The 25,118-nt window shown below is 37.8% G+C and overlaps 1 protein-coding gene across 1 annotated transcript in view; it reads right to left on the reverse strand.

Moving 5' to 3' along the window:
- The window catches only part of LOC138684986 (uncharacterized), a 57,820-nt gene that overhangs the window by 14,814 nt on the left and 17,888 nt on the right, over positions 1-25,118 (reverse strand). The window contains exons 3-5 of the mRNA XM_069780512.1: positions 16,699-17,002; positions 11,178-11,268; positions 7,500-7,576 (exon numbers count right to left, since the gene is read on the reverse strand). Coding sequence (XP_069636613.1) covers positions 7,500-7,576; positions 11,178-11,268; positions 16,699-17,002 — 472 coding nt within the window. The remainder of the gene's footprint in view (positions 1-7,499; positions 7,577-11,177; positions 11,269-16,698; positions 17,003-25,118) is intronic.

Raw genomic sequence — 25,118 nt, forward strand, 5'->3', positions numbered from 1 at the left:
GAAAAGATACTATGTCTTCACTGACACTCCTTGACTTCTCTCCTGCTACACCTTGTAGGTCTTTTGTTGTGCCCTGCTACTCTCTAAGTCTGATCCCACAGTTAATCTTTTCCCTCCTACCCGTTATATAGCTGGTCCCCTCCTAGCTGATCCAGCTCATTTCCAGCCTCCCAGCAGTACCCTATTTCACAGCCTTTCTTTACTTCAGTTATATAAACCTTTCCATTACAGAACTCACTTTCTGCCCACAAGGCACTTCCACGGACTTATTTTATTGTAGTGAAAATGCAAACAACGGGGAAAAGAATCTTGTATACACATGAATGAATTATGCTCCCTCAGAAAAAGCCCTTTCAACTGCAGTTTCTTTCCCTTCTTCCCCATCTCTTGTCACCATGGGTTATTTTTCAAATGTGCTTTCACAGCAGCTCTTCATTGAAGTAAATGGTACTACTTTGGGACCCTGGTATTTGTGCAGTAATTACTATTGTTAAGCCCTGTATTTAATAGGCAAGTGAGAGGACTACTAAAAATATAGCAGTACTCATAAAGATTGCCTACAAATCCCTTTAGAAATACATACAAAGCTGTAGTCCCAAACTAAACCCTGTTCCATTTAGCGAAGCTTTTCTGTTAAACTGTAATGCAAAATACAATACGAAGAAGAAATAATACTAGGTCAGAAGAAACAGAGGAAAGAATAAAGACTGTAGTTCAGACAACTATGGCCTTGGTTGGGAGAGCAAAATTCTGTTTTATCACTGCTGTAAACTGTTCTCATTTTTTCAGTTGCTTCAAAATCAAGCTAACTCTAATTTGCTCTAAACAGCTTTTGATTTTATCAACAAAGCATCAAAGGGCCTGAGCAATAGGTAGTGTGAATATCTTCTGTAAAGGTCAAATTGTTTTCCTGTCTTAGAAAGTGAAATCTCCTCACCTTTTTTATTTTATGATTCAAGCTGCATTTGAAAATGTACTGTTTATTTGCAGTGCTATAGCTCTTTCTTCTCTTTTTCTTCCTGCAAATCTTATTTCCAGCTAACACTGTCCTTTATGAAATGAAACGTTTTACAAGCTTTCCCATGAAAAAGCCCCATCAGTTGTGTACCTTCATGCTATTAAACAAGTGTATTTTTTTCTGATAGATGGATGACCATGAACTGTGATGAATAAAGCAAGAAAAATAATTGGTTCCAGAGTTTCCTGTTGTAAGATGGAAGTGAGCCACTGTAAAACATAGCCCCCACAAATTGTGCTAGGTGGTTTGAAATTATACTTGTAATAGTGTTAATTACCAATAGCCCCACCATTTTAGGACCACATAATTGAAAACTGGTTACACTGGAATCTAAAAAGGATAACACCTCCTCATCTGAAACTACTTTTTTCTTTTTGACAGAAAAAGTGGCCATTTCTCTTACACAATAAGAAAAAATTAGGTAAATGTGCCTGAAGCAGACAGGAATAATTTGATTGTTTCTTAAAAACCCATTTATATTGAGGACTTAAATTGAATCCCAGCCTTGATTTTTTTTCATTCTACCCAGACTGACTACAGATCACCTAAAATGGTGACACAAAAGAGAATTAGAGCTAGACTTATTCTTCTGCTGAACCTCAGCAACTGGCCAATGTTCCTTTACAGAGGAAAAAGGGGATGCAGATGTTTTCATACTGGGTGAATTCAAGAGAGAGTGTGATTCTGCAACCCCTATTTAGTAGTGAGCCCGAGCAACATAGTAAGGCCTCCAAATTTGGCAGTCCTTCAGCTCTAAAGATCAGATTTTCAAAACTGTTCAGCTGTCATAGATAAAGCAGTACCATCCAACACCTGGCCTTTCAGTTTCTGGCCTCTATTGCACCAAGTCTTTCATTCAAAAAATGAAAGATTTCTTATTAGCATTATCTGTTAAGCCAGGGGAGGAAAACTGACTTTCATTGTAAAAGTTAATTTTCATCAGGGCATTCAGAAGTGCTACTATTAATGTATTTTTTCATATAGGACCTATCTGTAGAAAACATAGGTTTGAAAAATATTTATAGATACATGGCTTCTGAGATTCTATTTTCTTTCCAGTACCAGATCTGTCATAGCCTTGAGTAAGTCCAACCATTAAAGATGGGTGGTCTTGCAAGTGTTTCAATCATAGCATTATTTTTTCAAACTATATATCAGATTGCTTATGTGAAGCACCTCACACAATGTTGAGAGTGCTGCTAACATGTTCAGTGAGTCTTTCTTCAACAGTGCTTCTGCATGAATGGGCAACAAGAGCGTTGTTACCAGCCTTTCCCATCAAAATTGGTCAATGCTTTTCCATTACAGTGCTCTGTTTTCAGCTACATAGAGGAATGTCAACTATTGAAGCTGAAGTTTATTCTTTGCTGACCATACGCACCTTTAAACAAACAAACAAACAAACAAAACCCACAAAAAAAACCACACAAAACCATCAAAACCCAAACCAGCCTACTAGGCAAAAACTAAATTCCAACTTGCCTCCTTGTATACTGCTAGAAAATCATTATTCCATATGACAGAAATAGAGGTGGGCAACAGAATGAAAAAGCTGAACTAAGTTCAAACCAGTGCCTGATTGTGACTCATCTCTGTTCATGAATAAGGATGAACCAAGTCAATGCAAGGTTTCTGGCATTATTTCCTTATCATCAAATATGTTTGATTTCTCACATATTTGTCATCAGCTCCTTTGGCTTGGATTGTTTTTGGCTGATAGAGATAAGCTAGACCCTTGATTTAACTGACATCTTTAGCTATCTAGCTCATTGAAAGAGAAATATTCTGCATTCTATATCACCTTTATAGGAGGAATAACTTCTAGCAGAAAACAAAGAGACAGAAACAGCCTCAAAGTTCTGTTCAAAAGATTTCACACTTTTGCTGAGGGGAGGAGGAATGAAAAACAGGCTCCAGGTCAACCTGCAAGCCGCCTGGCCTCTTGCAGGCCACAATGGACTACCAGAAGAAAAGAATCAGGGCTTCTCCACAGTTTACACTACCTCAGACCCATCCAGTTCTTCTGCCTCCTATTACTCACGTGAACTTTATTCAACAAAGGTTGGTAGAAGACAGCAAAAGAAGCACATCTACTCCTCTTCCCTCAGTCTCTCCTCACTTGCACTCTTCTGCTCTTGTAGAATGTCTCTCCAGGGTCCTGGAGGAAGACTGCCAGCAAGAAAAGCTGACAAAAATATGCGTTGCCTCTCCATCATGCAAGATGGTAGTATGAACCTTAAGAGGGTCATGTAAATACCGTAAGGAGCTATGTTAATAACCTCACAGAACATTAGTGAGAGTTATTCTTCCTGTTATTAATGTTTAAAAAAAGGCAGGTTGCTAATTATTTGGCATTAACAAATAAACAGATCATATCCATTCTGTACTATCAACAAGGTATCTGTATCCACTTTGCTGTATCTGTAAGCAAAGTAGATCAGTAGGTCTTAGGAGTTCCTATGCATTTTTACGTATGCCTAGTGATATACACACAAACACTGATGTTAACATACAAGAACTCATGTTTGCCTACAGCCTTAAAGCTCTTGCCTCATATTTTTAATTGAATGAATTATTTAGCTTTTTAAACAGTGTATCAAGCCTTTCCTACAAGAGGTTTGACAATATTCATAATTTAATATGCAGTTTAGACTCAAAGGAATACAACCAAATCTGTACAAACATTTACAGAATTAGTCAGGGTTTGTTCCCAGAAGATATGGAAAAAGTTCTGGTCCTCTTACTTTACAAGACAGCTGGACTAATGTCATTTGCTAAAAGCATTATAGAATTAATCCTGATATTTTTTATCAAATAATTTACTATTTTTTACTGAAGACTTAGGTATTCAGCTAGTTTGACAGTTGCTTGAATATGGTTTGAGGAATATTGGCACTAATCATTAAATAAATTATTAGAAAACATATTTTTCTTGCATACTCCTAGCCATTTTCACTACTATTTATCAGTTCTTAGCTCTTAATGGTAAAATCTATTCAGCCTAAGGAAAGAATCACTTTTACCTCAAAAAGTAGTATAACCTGCAGTTTCTGTTCTTTTAATATATTGTAAAAAAAAAATAAAACATTTTTACAAATGCATGGACTTAAAAGGTTTAAAAGCATTAAATAGCAGATTTTAAAAAACTTTTTCTTTGAAATCAACATTTTTGCAGATATTGTAAGGTTATAATTATGAGGGGTTTTTATAAAGATATGTAACAAACATCATCTCATAGCTGAGCTGATGCTCAGCTTCAACTTTCTCTACCTATAGTACAAATGTACAGGTAGTACCAATAAAATTATCAGTTATTTTGTTTGAAAATATCCTGTCAAATTATTTTCCTCTCTCTTTTCATTCATGACCCCAGCACTGTCTGCCATCATTCGCGTAGGGAAATTTGCGCACATCTAGGACTTGCTCAGAAGTATCAGCTCAAAGAACCAGAGCACGTATTTTTGACTAATAGACCCAAATAGGACACTATCATAAAGTAAAACCAACTATATCCTTTAAAAAGGACAGTTACAATTTCTGGCGTGTTTGCCTCACATTTTTCTGTTCCACTGAATAGCATCACAGCTCTCTCAGTGACTCCACAGAGGTTTCTACTCTTCATCGCTTACAGCGATGTGCACAGCATGAGTGGTGGGAGCAGGATATCCAGTCTTGCTGGCCAGCAGATCTGGACCAGCTAGGAAGGAAAAGTAATCCTGTGCCGAATAGACTGTAACAGATTGCTTCCTCCTTGTAATGAATGGAGGACCAAAGCACAAACTGTAATTGAGAGCTAGCTCACTGCCTGATCTGATCTGGGGGTGGACAACTCTAGGCTGCCACTGAGTCAGTTTAAGGCACGTTGTCATGCTGCAATTTAATCCTGAAGAACAATCAAATAAAGGTTTTCAAAGCCTTTCTTTGCCTTTTTAAACAATATTTGCAAAAACACATTGTGGATGTAGTCTAAACATTCCCATTCATTGAGACAGCAGTATCCTATTGACAGTAGCTTAAATCACTTCTTTTTTGTCTGCTTGCATGAAAATTTAGATTTTGAAATGTGTAAAAGACCTAAACAGAAGGCATTGGAAGACAGAATGGATGCTAACTCATTCTCAATACCTGGTTGTTTCAGAATCCATTGGCTTTTTATAGTCTTACATTTCCTTATACCAAGATTATAGAGTGCAGAGAAAAAGGGAAGATCAAAGCAGACAGATCATTTTGCTGATAGCAACAGCCTACGTGGGGACTTTTAAGTGCAGTAGATTAAGAAAATATTCAGTGACTATCATGACTCAGAGCCCAGTTAAGTCTGTGAAAGGCCCAGGAAGCATTTATGGCAAACACATTTTTGTTATTGCTTCTGTTTATCAAGGAAAACTTGTGTCAGATAAGTGTCTTATTTTCACAAGAGTCAGATCTTTGTATCTATTTCTCAGTGCCCTTTGACTGAAAGAGATGGAACTGAATAAGTTCCTTAGGTCCCAAAAGCATTAAGTCTCCAATTTTGCATCAGGAGCTTTTAATGCAGATTTCTTTTCAGTCACTTTATTTTTAATGAGTTTCCACAGAGGAATAGGAGTTCAGGCTCTCAGCTGGGCTTATAGTACAGCAGCTTAGGCCAGTGAAAAGCTCATACAAGCTAAAGTTTAGTGAAAAGCTAATACAAGCAGTCAATGCTGGCAAAGGGAAGACTCAGCTGAGGGTTACGAGATCCATCCTGCAAGACGGAGGTGTCAAACAAAGAAGACTGGAGCAGAATTAGGCTGGCTGTTTCGCAACAGGAACAGACTGGGAGAGGAGGCAGGATACATATCTGTGAGTCAGGATCAAGAACCAAGGCTGGAGCAGATAGAAACAGGTGTTAGGTCTCAGGACCACAGACCAGTTCTACAACCAAGTGCCTGATGGGGAAACCTGACTGATGGGAAAACCATCAGCCAGTATCTAAATCCCTGGCTGTTTTGGGTTTCTGTGGTGGGGTTTTGGCAGTGGGGGAGGGGGGCTACAGGGGTGGCTCCTGTGAGAAGCTGCTAGAAGCTTCTCCGGCTCCAAGTCAGACCCACCTCTGGCCAAGGCCGACATAATCAATGACAGTGGTAGCACCTCTGGGAGAACAGACTTAAGAAGGAAGACCTACAGCAGGGAGGGGAGAGCAATGTGAGAGGAACCCCTCTGCAGATACCGAGGTCAGTGAAGAAGGAGGGGAGGAGGAGTGGGGAGGAGGTGGATGCCCCTGCAGCCCGTGGTGAGATGGCAGGCTGTCCTCCCCAGCCCATGGAGGGGAGCGGGGGAGCAGATGCCCACCTGCAGCCTGGGGAGGAGCCCACGCCGGAGCAGGGGGATGCCCCCAAAGATGGCCGTGACTGGAGCAGTCCTGTGCCTGAAGGACTGCAGCCCATGGGAAAGACTCACGTTGGAGAAGTTCATGAAGGACTGCAGCCCTTGGGAGGGCCCCCACGGTGGAGCAGGGAAAGGGTGAGAAGTCCTCCCCCTGAGGAGGAAGGAGCGGCAGAGATAACGCATGATGAACTGACCCCAAACCCCGTCCCCCTGCACCACTTGGGGGGAGGAGGTAGAGAAAACTGGGAGTGGAGTTGAGGCAGGAAGGAGGGGAGGGTGGGGGAAAGGTGTTTTAAGATTTGGGTTTACTTCTCATTATCCTTGTTTTGATTTGATTTGCAGTAAATTAGATTGATTTTGTTTTTTCCCCAAGTTGAGCCTGTTTTTTTGCCCGTGACCATAAGTGGTGAGTGATCCCTCCCAGTCCTTGTCTTGACCCACGAGCTTTTCTTTATATTTTCTCCTCTTCATGCCACCGGCGCTGGGGGAGGGGAGGAGTGAGCAAGCAGCTTCATGGTGCTTTGCTGCCGGCTGGGCTTAAACCACAAAACTGGGGAACAGACCGTGGCCAGGCTATTTGACTGTTTGGATTGACAGTGATTAGGTGCCCAAGTATCCAAGTAAGGTTTGGAAGGGGTTCGATGCATGCTAGAATTGCTCAAGACAGGAGGGGGCACAAGGAGACTTGACAGTAGTACTGTCAATCAGTCAAGTTCTTGGTACATGTTCATGTATGCAAAGAAATACGTGTAATCGCTCACAAGAAAACAGATACATTTCACTTTGGGTTTGAAGGACAGAGCATAAAGTTTTTCAAGCAAGCCAGCAAAGCCTATTCAGTAGGAAGGGATTAGGAGATAAATATGGAGTGTTGTCCCTGAGATACATGGATTTACAAAAACATCTGAAATTAAAAAAAAAAAAAAAAGATAATCTAAATTCGTCTAGCATCAATGTTGTAAACCTTTTGAAGTTTTGCAGAACCTTAGAAAGAAAACACTCAACATGAGGAATTTTTTAAAAATATCTCTCCCTCCAAAAACTCAAGATAATTTTTCTTTTCTAATACTCAGTATAGGTTAATCAGATTATATCTACTCTCTGCACCAGAACAGAATTCACTTCTCTTTACCTTTGTGTGTGATCTGAAACCCAGGAATACCATATGGTCTAGGAGAAGCACAGGGATCCAAGAAATCCAAGGATCTGCTTTAAAAAATTAAAAACAAAGCAAATTTTTATCTTTTCTCTATCTCTACAAGCTTACACTGTAAGCTAAAGTCTCATACTGTGTAAAATATTACTTCAAAATATGTTTTTAAACACATAAAAGTCAAAATTAACCATTTGAATAAACACTAGCTTTTGGGTTGGGGACTTTTTAATACTAGAGACTTTAATTTCTAAATTAGCTGTTCTTATTAGATGTGCTTGAAGTCATTACAATCTAAAAACTGCTTTGTGATAATAGGAAATAAATTGATGGCTTCATTCTAGTTCTTCACAGACTGACTTCTGTCCTTGTGACTGTAATCAGCTGCCACTCATGTTGGTATTGTGGGTATGGAAGTCAAAGAATGAAAGTAAACAAATATTTTCTATGGTAGCACTGCAAAACACAGATTTGTCCATGTTGGTAAAGAAGACTGGGCAAGTGGCATTGCCTACAGGCACACTGTAGCTGTTATGGGAATAATAGGTGTCAGTGAGACAAGAAGAATGACTTCTGTGAAGCTTCATTCTTTTTTGGATGGGTGGGAGCAGGCTGGTCTGGCTTTTGCTTCTTCATAGTCATGCCAATCTGTCTGCTCATCTGTTCACAGGCTACTCTGTGGAATAATTCTGTCAGTTCCAGATGTTTCATTTATTTTACCATTAAAACAATGTGGTGTGTAGCTGTCATGATGGGTAGTTTTCAGAAATAAAAAAGTATATTCTATTTGAAAAATCAGTTACTGAAAACTACTCACTGTTCATGACTACCAGTCACATAGTTGCTGAATTTTAATTCAGTCATGGAGATTGTGCTTTTGGGCTCCATTAAATATATAAATACATTATATTACCATAAATAAGTTTATCTAACGTGTTTTAACCTAGCTGCTTAACTATGCTTAATTTTGCATAATGCCAGATGCATAAAACATACCCATCCCAGGGAACAAGTTTGTTCCCACGGCCAGTTTCTAGAACTGCTGTGAAATAACTCTACAGGATAAGCACAGCTCAGTTTCAGCTCTGGCTTGGAAATAAGGTTATTAAGAATTGCCATAGTCAACAGTAACACAAAGTGCTTTTAAAACTTTAGCACTTTTTTCCACACCTACTGTGCAAGCACGGTCACAAGGATCCAGATATTATCAAAAGATCAACAGGAAATTCATGGAAAAGACATCACTGTCACAACTTATGTATGTAATTGAGTTTGGTATTTAAGTATGCTAACTTGTAAAGAATTTTTTTTCCCCTATTTTATTTATTTAATAGCCAAATTCATGTTCATGAAGATCTAGGATACAGTATGTACAGAAAGTTACTAGAGGCTTATCAGATTTCATCAGTGTTAAAGGTATTCAACCTTTTGCTTACCCCACTATGTTGAGATACCCACCAAGAACAGTTATCATCCAGAAGCATAGTGCCCAATTCTGCTTTATTACTACGCTATGTTACATTTTCCAAAAATAAAATCCAGATTATATGCCTTAGTTTTAAATCACTCAGATTCTTTTATAATGTACTCCAGGAGTGATCAGGGGGCTGATCTCAAGTTGTTTGTGAATTCCAGGTGTAAGGAAAGGTTACATGAGATACTCAGGCTGAAAAGAGGTTACACTGAAAGCAACACAAGATAAAATCACAGCTATAGCTACAGTTTATTTTTCCTTGGAAATATCACCACTGGAACCTTACATAAATTCACAAGGATTTGGGGAGACTAAATGGGCTTTCCTGGAATTCTTGAAGAATCTTAAGAGTCAGATGTAAAAGAAGGCAAAAAAGAAATTCTGAATAGGATTTTACATTGATTTTGAGTTTAGGGTTCATGTACTACTGATGATGGTGGGCCACTATCAATTTTATTTTCAGCCAGGTCTCTACACTTGGATAGATACATGCAATTGCAGTGGATGTGCATGTGCCCTTAAAGTAGCTAGGCAATGTGTTCATGTTACTACCTTCACTTAGAAAACATGTAAGAAGGTGCAAATGCAACTACAGGTGTGGGAGATCGTAACAGGCACACACAAGGATTTCCAGTAACTGGGGTTGTGTCTACAAAATGTTGTCACAAAAGTGCAGGTAAACCCAAGTGATAAAAAAAAGAAGCCCAAAAATTCAGGATTATAGACCTCAATGCAAAATCCATTTGCACATAGCCATCCTTCCCCCTTGCTTTGTCTGCTTTAGAGTGTTCTTCCTTGTTTGTTACTCCCGACTTCCTCCCCTCATTATGGTTCCACTTCTCTTTTCTATCTAGGTGCACACAAGAAAAGGGGGATGGAGAGGGGATACTAAACAGTGGGAACCCTGTAAAATCATCAAATAAACATTTTAGTAAATATATTAAGGTTTGTGCTTTTTGGACGGAAGCAGGAGCAAATGAAAGGTCTTTCATAAGCTAGAATTTTGTCTTCCTTTGAGGATATGTGGAAAGAAGCAACTAAAGCTCACTGTTAGAGCTAAACCATTTTCTGTGAGCAGCCATTTCATTGTTCTCGTGCAAGGCAAATATAATTACCCTGCTAAACAGATAAAATTATAAGCCTCTAAAACTACACACTTAGATCTCTATGTTCTCCCACCAATATTTTAATCTCAAATTGAAATTGAAAATGTTCCACTAAGAATGTTCCTTAAAGTGCTAGAATTCAGATGGTAAAAGGAAGGTATTGTCAACAGTTTTGAGGCATTCTTAGAAGGGTGTCTGAAACAGTAAGAAGGATGTTTGAGAAATCTTTAAAATTATCAAAAGAATAAAGCAACTTTGGGGAAGATTCAGCTCACAAAGAACCAGCCAAGGTTGGAGTGTGCTCCATTACTCATGATGGTGGGTGGGCATGTGTTCATACACATAGTCTCATAAGAGCACATGGGCTGCAGCCGTGAGTAAATACTTACCAAACAGTTAAGAGCTGCGCAGCTGAGGTCTATGCAGATTCACAAGAAGTGGTACAGAACTGAGTCAGATTTTCAGCTGCTGTAATGATCACCACCTTGTTTAGGTCAAGGCAACCAAAGATCTTGGGATTTTTGTAGAGATGGTAGGTTATTGCATTGATGTTTCAAAAAGGCAAGGTAGGTGCTCTAAAAATTATATAAGTGCCTTTTTTAAATTTACATTTCAGTAGTGTTTTACTACATTTCAGTGGTGTTTTACTTTCAGTATAGGGTCTGACCAGAAATCACAGGATGTAAATATGAATTTGACCACTAAGATCAATGGGGAAAAAAAATCAAGAAAGTTTATGTGTATTAAAAGGAAGGTTCAGTTCATCTTACTGTAAGAACTAAAGTTGTTAAAGTATACCGTTGGAAAGATAGCTCATCCTGCATTTTTCAGTGAGATCTTGGGAATAATCTACATATTGAAGAGGCAATAGTGAACTTCATAAAAATAAATGTAAACAAGCAATCAAACAGAACTTTTATTCCTAGATTTTGTAGAACTTTATAATTTCTCAAAGAATTTACAGTTAGAAATTTACAGTAAATATAACATATAACCTGTAAAAAGGCAGAGTCAACTACTTATTTGGCCTTGAGAGGAAAAACAATTCATAGTCTAGTCAATTATCCCAGGTCTTACCTGAAAGGTGAGTTGTTCTCCTTTTTCTCATTCTCCAAAGCTCTACTCACAGAGTCAATCCCAGACAACAACTCAGTTAAACTTATTCTCTCTATGAAAAAGGCAAGTGATATAACAAAAATTTAACATATATTTCTTTCTATACATACAAGCACAGCAAGCTCAAGAGAGACACCAAGTCATCATGTTTTTCTACAAGAGTATGAGAAACTTCTCAGGAAAACTACAAACACATGCACATACTGCAAACAGATATCTTCTCCAATGTCACTCTGCATTTAATTTTGCACTCCAAACCATTATGCAACTGGACCACACACTCCACATAGCTCTGTTTTATATTCACAAGCATGGAGAAAACTAAACCACTTTTCAGCCTCAAAATTGCATTAGAAAAGATCTTGTTAGGAATGTACACATAGAGCAATTGTTTTAGAACTACCAAAGATAGCAAAAACATTCAATAGCCTTCAAATATGTACACTGTAAGTACTGTTCCTTTCCCCTCACTCCCTTCAGAAGATTTCCTTAAACAATAAAAATATTGCCTCTGTATTTACTTCCCCAAATTAACATATTCTAATTTTTAAAACTGTTTTACATTTTGTACTGTGTTCACACACGCAGACAGATGAATTTGGAATCTTTCTGTTTCTTTTAGTACCCACATAATCATACCACAGTACCCTATAGGCAAGGTAGAACTGAAGATGCTCATTCCTCCAAGCCCTACCATACCACTTCAGCACACTGGCAAACATAATTATTTAAGTCTCTCTCTTGAAAACACTCATACTTTTTAGAGAGAAGCAAAACACTGGGAAGAAAACAAATGAACTCCCTTAAATTCAGTAAATCAAAGTGGAATACAAGTGTGGACTGTAATCTGAAAGTAAAGAATATAGGGGGATTCAGAAATCAGTCAATTCCAACTCATCCTGTGAACTCCTCTCACCTCGCTGCAGCAGATGCAATGCAGTGCATGCAACTTTCAACCAGTATTAGCTCACTCCCATTAGCCTGGTAATACGTCCAATTAGTCTTACCACAGTCAAGTATCAGACATAAAAAAATATCACCAAAGCATGTATCTGTAGCAGATGGAATGCCAAACCCAGAGTAGCAGTGCTGATGTCTTGATTTGTACCTGCTTAGGAATATAAAGTTCTCCCTGATTTATATTGTACTTCACAATATATCACATTGAAATCAAAGATCATTCCTCTTTTGCACTTAAAATGTGTACATGTTGATTTAACACAGGTAAAAGTTGTTTCAGTGCCATAAGTGAACTCACATATTCCACAGGGGGGAGTTAGGCAGGCTGTATATTTTTGGCCTTCTCTTTATTTTGGATATTTCCTCAGTTTTGTGTTCAACACATTCATGCATTTTTGCAAATTCTGTTTTAAACAGAATGACCCTAAACCCATTCTCCTCCAAGCTGTACAACTTTCAGTCTCTTTGTTCTTCTGATTATTAAATGTCATTAGTCCTCAATCAACAGAGAATTTTCCTCGGAGAATTTGAATTTCAAATGTAGAAACCAAGCAGAAAAATTCTGTCTCTGGCATAAACCTTTCAAGATTTCTTTATGTGTCATCAAGTACACAGAAAGGCTTTACAGGACATCTGTAACTTCCCCAGCATGCAGTACACTACCGTTCCAAATGCCAGGTACATATCTTTTATGAGAAGACTTAATATTTGCATTGATCCCATGCCTTTTCCAGCTGATATTGTCTTTCCTCTTTGCACGCAAGTTTGCAACATCTCTCTCACACTTTGGCACTTTCATTTCATACTTCACAGTTTTATTAGCACTTTGAGCTTTAAAAGATAGCTCATTTATTTGCTATATCTAGATGCCACAAAACTTTGAATTCACTGTATAAAGATGTAGACCAAGATAGTGATGGAGTACAGTCAGACACAGATAATTATCCTGAAAGCATTCCAGAAATCAATCTAGTATAATTGCCCTTTGTCTAGAGTAGCAAAACCAGCAGTCCTGCCAGGCTGCAGATTCATGTCTGACAATTTGCAGATTGTATTGTTTGTTCAAAGATCAGCCATTCTCATATTAATACACAAGATATAACGTCGGGTGATGACAAAAGTTCCATCAAGACTATGTGTAATTGTTCTTTAAGATATTTCTCTTATATAGCCTCTATACAAATACACATTTGCATAAGTACAAGCAAGAGTGCTTGTAGGCTTCCACTACTAGATTACTTTTCAGCCATCTCCTAAAGGAAGGGTGTTTTAGATCACTACTGTCCCCTGAGATCTGCTCTCTCCTTTACTCACTATCTATCTTCAAGCCAGCCTTTTCTTCACCTCTGTCTCTTCTCCCCTCAGCCAGCCATCAAGGTATATGGCAAGCCGAAATAAGTGGGTCTGCAAGAAGATCCAGAGGTGTTCAAATCCGGAAGCATTATTGTCTCTAAATGAAGGTAGAAAGTGAAAGGAAGGGTTTGGTCATGACTTGGAGGCTGGGGGGGGACGACATTTATCAGTTACCTTTGAATACATGGTACAAGTTCTAAACAAACCTGTATGGTTCTGATAAAAGTAGGTCTGTTTCTGCAACATTGCTGCTGTTCTGCTCAATGAAATATTCAATAATGGTAGTTCTCTTGCTTCTTGCAATGTGCAGGGACCCTACTCTCTGGAAGTACAACCATTTAACAGCCAGAAACATTGTCCAAGACTAACGCTAAGGCAGAGCATGAAGTCATAAACATGCACAGATGTTACTATTTGAAAACATTAAAGAGGTACTGAAGTTCTGAGCACATCCCAAGTTGTGTTGATTTCAGCAGTAATGAGTCATAAGGGAAGAAGATACTACTAAAATTACATGCCTGGGACACTTTTCTTTGCCACTTACATTTAGAAAAAAAACAACAGTGTCTTTAGAAAAACTTAACGGGGAGGAGAGCACTCTGAAAGACTGCCATTACCAAGGGCTAAAATGAATAAATCTGCTTGCCTGTATTTATGTAGTTAAACAAATACAATGCTAATGCATTACACTTTTCTCTTCACAAGTATCTAAAAAAGGTTAGTGCTGAGAGGTTACAGGAAGTTATGAAACTGATTATTTTAGGGACAAGTTTATTTAGTGGAATTTGGGCAGTTTTATAAACGGAGCAAAGAAAGTGGGACTACTTACACATTCTGTTCCAGTCCTGCTCTGATTAATAATTGTGTTGAGGCTACTGAAATGCTTAGGTGAACAAACACACTCAGGAGGTCTTATTTTTTTAGAAGTCCCTGAACCTTTTCTGAGTTCACTTTAGTAGCAGCTCAAGCCTACTCCAACATGTGGAAACAGGGATTTCATGCTGAGCATAAAGATTTACCACAGTGTGCGAATATAGTTATGTTCTATCCATTCTATCCATTCTGTAGCTATCTTATCCTTGTATCCCAAAAGAAAGGGCTCCCAAATTAAGAATATATTAAAAGAGATGCAACTCGCTAACTCTGTTCACTTTGGAAGTATAATTCAAGGTTTCAGAAAGCTTTCTTTAGGGAAGAAAGTAAAATCTCTGAGAGCTGTCTTGGCCCTTTACCCACTAGAGAACTGGAATTTTAACTGAGGCAGAGAAGAGCTACTATTGTCCATTTTGCACTTTTACCAGTACAAGAATAAAGACACATAGAAAAAGAAATAATTTATGCTATCGCTATGTTACTACCTCAATGAATAGAGTACCAAAACTGGAAGAAATTTCAGAATTTTTTTTCCCCTTTTTTGTTGCTGTTGAGAGACTAATTTCTTCACTTTTCTCTCTTGTTTAGGGATTCTCTTTGTGGAAACAACTTTGCCCTAGACACTTTCTCTCCAGAAATGCTCTCATTTTCTCTCATGCCTAGAGAGAACTACTTAACAACACATATGTCAATAAGATATCAGGTATCAGTCAACAAACTTTGGGCACAAACTTAGCTAATGAAATGAACCAGTGCAAGTTCCATGTCACCTTTTACAAACTGGTCACAAATTCACCTACATATCACAGTATCAGTCTCCTCTACCTATTCCTGTTTGCTGTTGTTCATCTCTAGATATTTAGATATCTAAATATAGATAAATATATTTAGCTTTAGCTATCTATCTAAATATCTAGATGGATACTTAAGGAGAAGCTGGTTTGAATCAGAGTATTTGCAATGAGGTGCAGTCCACCAATGGCAGGTACACTCTTTCTTTATGGGGAAAAAAAAAAAAGTAAATAACAAACGCAAATGTAAAAGTGGATCTTTGGGGCTTCAGAATTGCCAGGTAGACTTTCTCAACATTCTTATTAAATTGCAAAGATCTTTTTTTTCCCTCAGAACTTGCCAAATTTCATAGTACTGTGGGACTTGGGCCACCTGTACAGAATACAGATAAAAGTCTATAGGTTAAAGATGACAGGAAGCTGGATTTGGTTTATATCTTGCAGTATTTAGTGGCTTCATTCCTTTTATCTCTAAATAAATACTTGACAAGGCCAAAGGAGTAAAGCTTGAAGGCATTTTCCCCAAAATGCAGTTTTCTCAATGTTGAATGTCTTGAACATTTGCTCTACAGAAAAGGAAAAATCAGACTTACAGATATTTTCCTTAGAGATATGCATCCAGCAGCCCTTTATAACCCTATGTAAGTTTTGTTTTACCTCAGGTAGAGCTAGTGAAAGTTGTTAAACTTATCAGCTGGCTAGGCCTGAAAATGCTGGAAGTATTTCTATGATGTCTATTATTACAGTAGTTTTCTTTTTTTAGCAGATGGCAGGGGAACACACAAAGCCAGGACATTCATGTTTAAAAAGGTATTAAATTCCAGTCTTCAAAGCAAAATCACCACAAAGATGTGTGGAGAATGTGTCCCCTTCTGATATACAGAGATCAGGGTCTTCAGTGAAAAAAATTATTTAACTTCACAAAAAGTGAAGTTCCATTCCACACCATGGAATAAATAAATTAAGCCCAAATCAGGACCAATCATATGACATCACATGAATGCCACAGAACAGTCACAGGATTCATATGCTATCTTGCTTAATTTTCTTCCACATCAGAGCAACTCAGAGAGTCATTGTCAGAAAAATAAATAAAAAACTGTTGGCTGAAAAGATAACACTTTGATGGAAACTGGAGCTTTTGGCAAATTAATATTTTATATTCAAATTATCTGCTTTCAGCAGAAAAACTTACTTGTGAGAAACAGAAAACAAACAAAAAAAAAAAACCCTTTCCAAGATTGTGCTCTGTTCGAGATTTTTTTTCACTGTGCAGTTTTGCTAGTGCTTGTTTTTCATAAACCAAGCTACACCACGCTTACAGACCAAGAAGATTATAATGTAGCCCATCAGCTGCATAAATCTATTAATGGACATGGAAAAGTACCAATGTCAAGTCACATGAGAATGTGGCCTCATGACAAAAAAGGCAGCAGTGAGCAAACAGCAAAATACTGAATTTTTTCCTGTTTAAAAAATTACACATGAAAGGAAAAGCTTCTCACCTTCTTGCTCCATAGCGTACTGTGGAGTTAGGTAGATGTGAGCCTTATAACTCTTGACAGGCTTCTCAGGGAATGTAGGGCTGAACGTTACAGAAAGTGGTCTTTCAGGTAACTTGTACAACCTTTTTTTGAACCAAGAATCTTGCTGAAAAACTCTTTTCCAGCTTGCCTTTCCAAAAGCTTTGCTGTCATAAAAGCTGGCATTATCTTCCAAAATAGAAGGAGCACTCACAGGAGTCTGAGCTGTGCCCCAGCTACAATAAGGTATGGAAAGTTGCTGGGAAGATACGGACATGTTGCATTTCTGTTGATAAAGTGAATATATATGTTATTAAGATCATGATAGTTTTTAATTGTTTCTTTTGCGCTGAATTATCTCCAAGCTGATGATATTAAATAAGATAACAGTGAAGTAAACAGTTATCTCAGAAATGCCACAAGTACAACAGTGGCATTTCCCTTCATTTCCCTTATGAAATGAAGCTGCATCATTTGACTTTTTATTCTTTATTTCCATTTAAGAGAAATTGTTGATTTTGTTGAATGACATTCACTAGCTTGTTCTTAAATAAAAAATATGAGAAAGGAAAATTAATAAATTGAGCTGCAGTTTTCAGATCTTGAAGCTTCTTCTGACTGCGGAATTTTTATATATAGGCTAAGTGCCCAAATATGAAAGTCTTTGGCAAGAACCCATCCATCCTTGACCCAGAACTTTGAGATTAGATTTTGCACCTATTTAACAGCTGGTCACTTAGCATTGGCCTATTTTATGCAAATAGTCTTCCATTTAAATAACAGTCATTTCCATTTATTAGAGTAATTCAATTTCCTAAGGACAGTCTAATAATACAGCTGCCCCATTATGCCATGGATGAATGTAGTCAAATACTTGTAATTATATTTTAAATATGTTACTCCTATTTAGTATTCTATCACACCCACAGCATGGTTGGTAGCTCCCAGATAAGAAGTACAGAGATCCCTGTCTTATCTAGAGAACATACAGTGTAGGTCCCTGTTCTAACAAGGATCACTATATTGGTGCATTTTGTAACGCTTACATAGGTAAAATCACTAGAGCTTTTATGAAGAAAAGTTTAATTGACAACCATTTTACACACATATCTATAGGTAGTTCAACAGAGGTGAATTACTGCAGTAATTACACAGTATTTTAGAGAGTCCTTCCATCTAAATTCTGAGCCTGGTTTTGCCGCAGGCCGTAATACCACAAAAGAGGTGTGCACTCACAAGGATTCACAAGGCCTCAACTACTCTTGTCAGCAGGTGAAAATATTCTAAAGGTCTTTTATAACTAAGCCAGTTCCTACTGGAACCAGTAGGAAGGGGCTGTAGAAAGAACCAGTCTCTGTGCTGGAACAAACAGCTCAGACCAGACTTGAGAAGGGTAGCAGCTGAGCAGAAAAAAAAAAAAAAAAAGAGAGAGAAAGGTTTTGTAAGACAGATACAAAAAGAAATGGGTCATGTGTATCAACGCATTCAGTGTCCCAGAATTTCTAGCTTCAGTTAAGGACACAAACAAGTTCCCACTTTGGTGTTAAATGACACTGGAATTCTCCCTTTTCTCTCACTCCCCTGAAAATAAAGTGTCCTTGATAAAACGTGCCCAACATCTCAGCCATCCGTCTGAAGTTCTCCCCAACGTACATTCTGAGATAGCCCGGCAGTGACGTCCTGGGCCCCATCCAAGGACCCAGTGAATAACACGTAAGCTCCTGCTATGGCCACACCACCTCACAAATGAGTACCCCTACCACAATCCTGGGCAAGGACACCTTTCCTGGCCATGCCTGGAGTGTAACCCATCCTTGTGTCCCTGCTTGGTGATGGCAGCTGCGGGCTGCCCTGCTCTCCAAACAGGGGTGGAGGGATGGGACCTGCTGGTGGTCCCACGGCAAGCTCCTGGCTCCTCTCCTTTGGGAGCTGCTGGCCTGCACTGCACCCCAACAAAGGCCACATTTGTGCTGCTCTGTGCGGTGGCACATGCTTCTCCAAGCTGCTACAAGCAAGTTGACCACATCTTTCCACGGCACAAATACAGTAGACTAAAGTGCTCAAGCTATGCCTGGACTCCCCCTCTCCGTTTGCACATATGTTAATAATATTTGATAGTCATTGGTGATGGAAGGTAAAGTAAGCAAGGGAGGTAACTTTTAACCAGTTCTATGACAACTTCTATCATCTGAGACCTTCCTCAAGAGGTTTATCCTTAATCTGAATTTGTTGTAGGCTCCTTGAAGCTTGTGACTTCCTCGCCCACCAACCCTCTGTTCAAGATGCAATAAGAGAGACTTTTCATTCTCCTGTTGACTTTATCCTTTTGAAGGGGCCACATTCCTTACTTTATCCCTTCTTTGTTGCCCAGATGAAAAAATTTTCAATGGTCAGAAACAATGTTGTCTTCTGCTTGGTAACGTAGAGGTGTTGGGTGATATTTACACTTCAAGAGCTTGTTGGCTTAATGGTGCCTATTTGGATTCTAAATCAGGAGAATCATGTGAGTTTTCAAGTATTTTAACAAAAACCACCATAACAATGCACTGTTTGGAGAAGGCAGCTAACAGTTTTTGGCTGTATGTGCTAAACACAGCAAGCACTAATATTTTAAACATTTTACAATGATGATGGTTTCGTTCTTCATAAGTCAAGACAATCTTTCCTAAAAACTATTTTCTGCATCCTGGGCTAGTCACTTTCCGAACTTGTGTACCGATTCAATGCCAAATTCAAAGCACTTACAATCAAAGACAAGCAACGTTAAATGAGAGGGAAAAGGAAGAAAATGCAGCTATCCTCAACTGCCTTATCCCCGAACATTATGAATTAATTAATTTCATGAGACATTTAATTTGACACCAGCTTTAGAAGGGATGCGCAAAAGGGAGCAGTTTCCTATATAGCTTGTCTCAAGAAGGTTATGATCTTGTCAGGCATGGAAGAGGCACAAATATAGCACTCATCAAATTTGTTTTCATTAGAGAGGCTTAGAGAGTACTGATGATGTAGTAGAGGTAAAAGTACGTGGGACAAAAGTAAAGCTGTGGAAGAAACTTGAAGATAATGAATAGAAAGAATGTAATTTAGCAAGAAGGCAAGAGACATTAAAAGGATGGAAAGGGTATGATGGGCAATATAGATGATCTGGAGAGATACACAGTCTGGGAATAGTAAAGCTGGAGACAGGAGGACTACCAAAATGGGTAATGAGAACCAAGATAGATAGTTGCAGGAGATGGGTCAGAAAGAAGTCACCAATATAAAAATGGTAGTGGATGCAGTGCAGAGGGAAAGCCCTTTAGGGACAGATAGAAAGCCCCTGGCATTCTCACAGTATGAAAAACAACATACTGAAAGATGAGATGCTGTAGAATTAAGCAGAGAGGTGGCAGAAAATTAGAAGAATGTTTCACCAAACCCTGCAAAAGATACCATTTTCAAGGGAAAGATTGAATTGAAAGTTAGTGGTATAAAGAAAATAAAGGAGAGAAAAGAGTGGAAGACATTCCAAGCAATTCCACGATTTGGCTAGTTGAGAGGAGTTTCAGGAAAGTGTTGAGAGAGAAAGCTGACTAGAAGTGACTCGAGGTGTAATTACAGGAATGAAGTAAATAATTCTGTTTGCAGAGCCAATGAATTTATATTTCTAAAGAGATGGAGCAGTGGAAATTACTGAAGGGATACTTGCCTGCATGTTACAGCTTGAGGTATGGTGTATAGATAGATAATTATGTGGCCCACCACATCTATAAGCTGTTTAATCAGATTGAACCACTCTTATTATAGTATATGTCTCTACGGAAAACAACATCACGTATTTAATTTCAAATCATGTACCTGTAGAAAAAATTATCTGTGAATGTACGACACTTCACCTTGTAAATGCCCGCTCCATCACATTTCTCTGCGTAATTTCTACATTTACTCACATAGCACAGATTTGTTCATTACAAATAAAAAATTAATTATCACCAAGATGGTGCCTGCATGAAAAAAATTAATGTGCAATATGTAAAGAATGGTTTATCTATTCTCCTTACAGCTGCTTATACATTTGAACTATTTTGTAAGCACTAGCTCCATAAGGAAATGTTGCAGTTGAGTAAATAACTCCTTCCTCTCCCAGTCCATCATTAGCAGAAAGGTAAGTCCCATTGACTCCAGCAGAAAACAGAGATAGACAAACCCAAGTATTTTTTAAGATCCTGCCAGCCTACGAATTGGAAAATCATGGGACTCTAGTTTACAAAACAGAGAGGCACAACAGACCTAAAAACAATTGCACAGGCTGCTAAATCAAATTTACACTGATGCTTACCTTCCTCAGCTCAGACCACGTTCTCACACTCCTACTGCACAGCTGAGCTGGCCGGGTTCCTGCATCATCATCATCATCTCTATCCTCATAGTTTTGAGCCAGTTTAACTCCCATAGCCTGCTTACCACAGATCCAGGTGAACACTAATATTGCCACAAAACATGCAGCTCTGTGCAGCGGGAGGGAAAAAGGACTAAAGCATCTCTGACTTAGATTAGCTTACTCTGGTTCGGAGCTCCTTTGATAGGAACAGACCAACAAGGAGACAGAGGTGCCACCATCCCCAAAACCAAAACACCTGACACCATTTCCTAGCTTCAGATTTCATTCTTCATGGTCCAGCAGGGACATCATAATGCAGTAATCTTCTGCAAGCTTAGAATGAACTGCTGTTTTAAAATTTAAATAACATTTTGGAGCTTATATCCTACTATTAGAAAAAAGGATTGTGAAATGTGGCTTTCTTATCTCCCCCAAAAGTTTAATTGATTTTATGGAAATGGAAGATTGTACCTTGAGCACTCTGTCTGCAAGCTTTAGAGTTTTTCTTGAGAGAAGATAATTGGTTAATATACTTTACTTACATGACTGTAAAGCATTTGACTTATTTCCATATTCTGAGCTACCACATTCTTGCTGATTGCTTGGAGTGAGGGGTGGATAGTATTAAATACAGTAACTTAAATGATATTTAAATGATTAAAGTTTATTTTTTAATGATTAATTAGTTATTAGCTATAACTGCTATAAATATATTCTACATTCCTCTTCAGCTATAAAAGAGGAATGCCTGTGTAATCACAGTATTTCTAATATGGGCTAACCAGTATCTAAATCTTAAGTCCTAAGTATAATTTTCAATGATCTGGAAGAAAATACAAAGCAATTGCTGGTAAAACTTGAAGAGCACGCAAAAATTGGTGGAGTGGCAAGTAATAAGGCAAATGTTCTATAGAATGATCTGTCTCGATTTGTTAGGTGGCTTCATTTGAACAAGATAAATTTTGATAAGAACAAATGCAAAGTCTTAAATTTAGGCAGAGAGAATGCGGGTCATATTTATAGGATGGGATGCTGAAAAAAGTGATTCTGAAACTGTAGGTGGGTAAGAATCTGTGAACTCCCAGTGCAAAGCTGTTGCTAAATGAACTAATTCAATCCTTGAAAAAGTAAAGCAATATTGAAAAGAAGTAGATGTTTTTCATTATTTCCATACTCAAAAACTGATGTTACCAATGCTGGAACACTATGTTTAGTCTGACATTTCCATTTTTAAAACCATATTTAAAAATGGAATATCTTCAGAAGTCAATTAAAGCATATTTTGACACCTGAAAAATCTACCTGAAGTCCAGAGAAGGTCAATATTCTTAGTTTAATCAAGAGAATGCTAGAAAATTATTTGCTCATGTTGAGAGAAGCTAGAGTAAATCAGCAGAAAGTGTGGAAGGCAATAAGCTTAAAGTCAGCTGTTTAGAGGAACATGCGTATGTTATGTATACAGAATTCATACAGATAGATGACAACTAAAAGCTGTTAAATAGTTTTATTATGTACCTGCAGAAGGTGTTTTCCCTTGCTTTCTGTTAATACTGCTCAATATAAAGGGTATCATTGCTCTTAAAATGAGAAAATGGCAGTGTTACTTTCCAAGAAATCAGGAAAACAGACAACACCAGAGTTAAAGAAGAGATGTTGCCTTATCACCACTCATGTTCAGACCAGGCAGAAAATAAACAAGTTTAGTCACCAGCTGAAAACACTATGAGGAATATATTTTCTTTCACCGCTCCTTCAAAAAGAAGGGACAAAGGAATCTGGATTAGCCAGTCAAAGAAGGATTAAGACAAATTCAGATCTGAAAAGAGGATGGAACAATATATGGAGACATTAAATGGGGTTCAGAGGTTGGGGGCGGGGTGTTTTGGTTTGGGTTTTGGAGGTTTTGGTTTTTTTTAAACAGCCATAGCATTGGAAATAAAGAAAAATTCAGAGAAAGTTGAAAGAACAATTCCTTTAGAACCACCTCACCAAATACAGACAATATATCTAAACGAATCAATAAAAATTAAATTGTTTCTTTGCTTGCAAACCAAGAACACTTACTGTGTTACTTCTAATAAACAAAGATGCAGTTAACCTTGTGTGTCAACTATCAGCTTCTCATTTCCCTATTTACAGTGAGGGAGAAACTCTTCTGTAATAACAGAAGGTTTGTGCAACAAACCATAGTCTGTATGTGCCTACATGGAAAGATTTCAAATAGTAACTGGCTTTTTAATCAGAGAGGTGTAGGAAAACCCAACAGGTAGAATTAAAATTAAGTGCACTTGTTTACACTAAAGGTACCTGTTGCAAGATGAGAGGTGTTAGTAGATTTTCCATAATCTGAAATCTTTAAGTCAAGATTGGATGTTAATCTAAAAGATATATTTCAAAAGTTGTGGCAACATGCAAGAATTCCTCAGCAATATTATGCAGGAAGCCAGTCTAGATTATTTTTCCAGCTTTGAATTCATTGAAACTGCAAAGAATAGAGGGATTCCTAAATCCCACTGCAACAAAAAAAGATAAATTGCACCAGAGAGAAATGGCAGCCTATACAGACAGACCATATACTAAATGAATCCTCTTCTGCTGGAAAGGGGTAGGTGACCCAGCATTTTCTGGCTTTCTTGAAAATATGTTTTATAAGAGGAATGGGGGGAAGGAAGACTCAAAAGGGTAAGAGGGGCATCAGAAATGAAAATGAACATCCATATGTTTTCATATTTCTTCAGACTGCATCTAGTAATTCCAAGGACACTCATAATTAAGCAAGGACATAGCATTTCATTTTCAAAGTACTGTACACACATTGACTAATCACCTAGAAATACTTTCAATTTGTTAGGCTTTTGGCATCAGCTTCATTTTTGAAGGTTTAAATATTGTTTATTATAGGCTTGAAGTATTCTGTGTGATGTTTCCAAATAAATTTATTTTCTATCTTTAAAAGATTCTCTGTTACAGAGAACAGTATGAAATATTAAGCTGCAGTAATGTATTTGAGATTATGCTGATTTTATTTTGTCAAATACATGTTATTGTTTATTGTAATAAATAATAATAACAACAATGTAGATAATCTCTGCAGGGAAAGAAAAAATATACAGAGAAGAAATATATAATTATGTAAAAAATAAAATGTAATATTTTCATGACAGTAGGTTCCATGATAAATAGCCAGTAGGAGGCAAATTGGAAGGAAGCAAAGGAGCCAAAAGAAAAATTATTAAGTTATTTAGATGTGCGACACAACCGTTTTCTTCCCAAATATGGACTACCATATTTGAAAATAAGGCTTTGGTCAACATCCCTGTCCCTGAATTTAAAGCTTCATGGGTTATTTTTCTCAAAAATCATCTTAGAAGTACAGCACAGGTGAAAATAATTTTTCAAAATGTGAAGGGGAATGCAGAAAGAAAGTTCACCTTCAACCTTCACATTGTGGCAATTCCAGCCAAAACCAACACTACTTTATGTAACTCTAAATTCTGCAGATCCTTTACTTCTCTCTTTTCCCAAAGATATCCAGAAACATAACCTGTTCCCTTATCCTCTTATCTGAACAAAAAATAATCCTATTTTCTTAGGACATCAATTTTTACCTCTTTCATGATGATTTTTATAAGGTTTCAGTTTTCCTTTTATTCTGTCAAACACACTTCTATATTCTCATTGCAGCTGACCTCTGAACGCACCATAGGAAGCAGAAAAGTTTGATACCATCACCGCAGGGTAACTTCTTGTTATTGAAACAATGACTAGTCGAGCAGCAGGAGACTCTGTGAGAAACCTCTTAATTCTAATCATTGAAAAGACTTCTTCTTCATCAAAATGAGCCTGGAGTTCCTGATCTGATTCTTGAAAATGGCAATGATGAAGTAGCAGTGTTTAGTCAAAGGAGGATTTTACTATGAGCAGATGTGGTAAGCAGGGCCTTATTTTTCTGGGATGTCTCTGAGAAATGAATCTGCAATTCTTTATAAATCCACCACACTGTTTTAACTCCAAACTATTACTTTAACCAAGATTAGAC

This window comes from Haliaeetus albicilla, chromosome 1 (genome assembly GCF_947461875.1).
Source record: "Haliaeetus albicilla chromosome 1, bHalAlb1.1, whole genome shotgun sequence".
NCBI lineage: Eukaryota > Metazoa > Chordata > Aves > Accipitriformes > Accipitridae > Haliaeetus > Haliaeetus albicilla.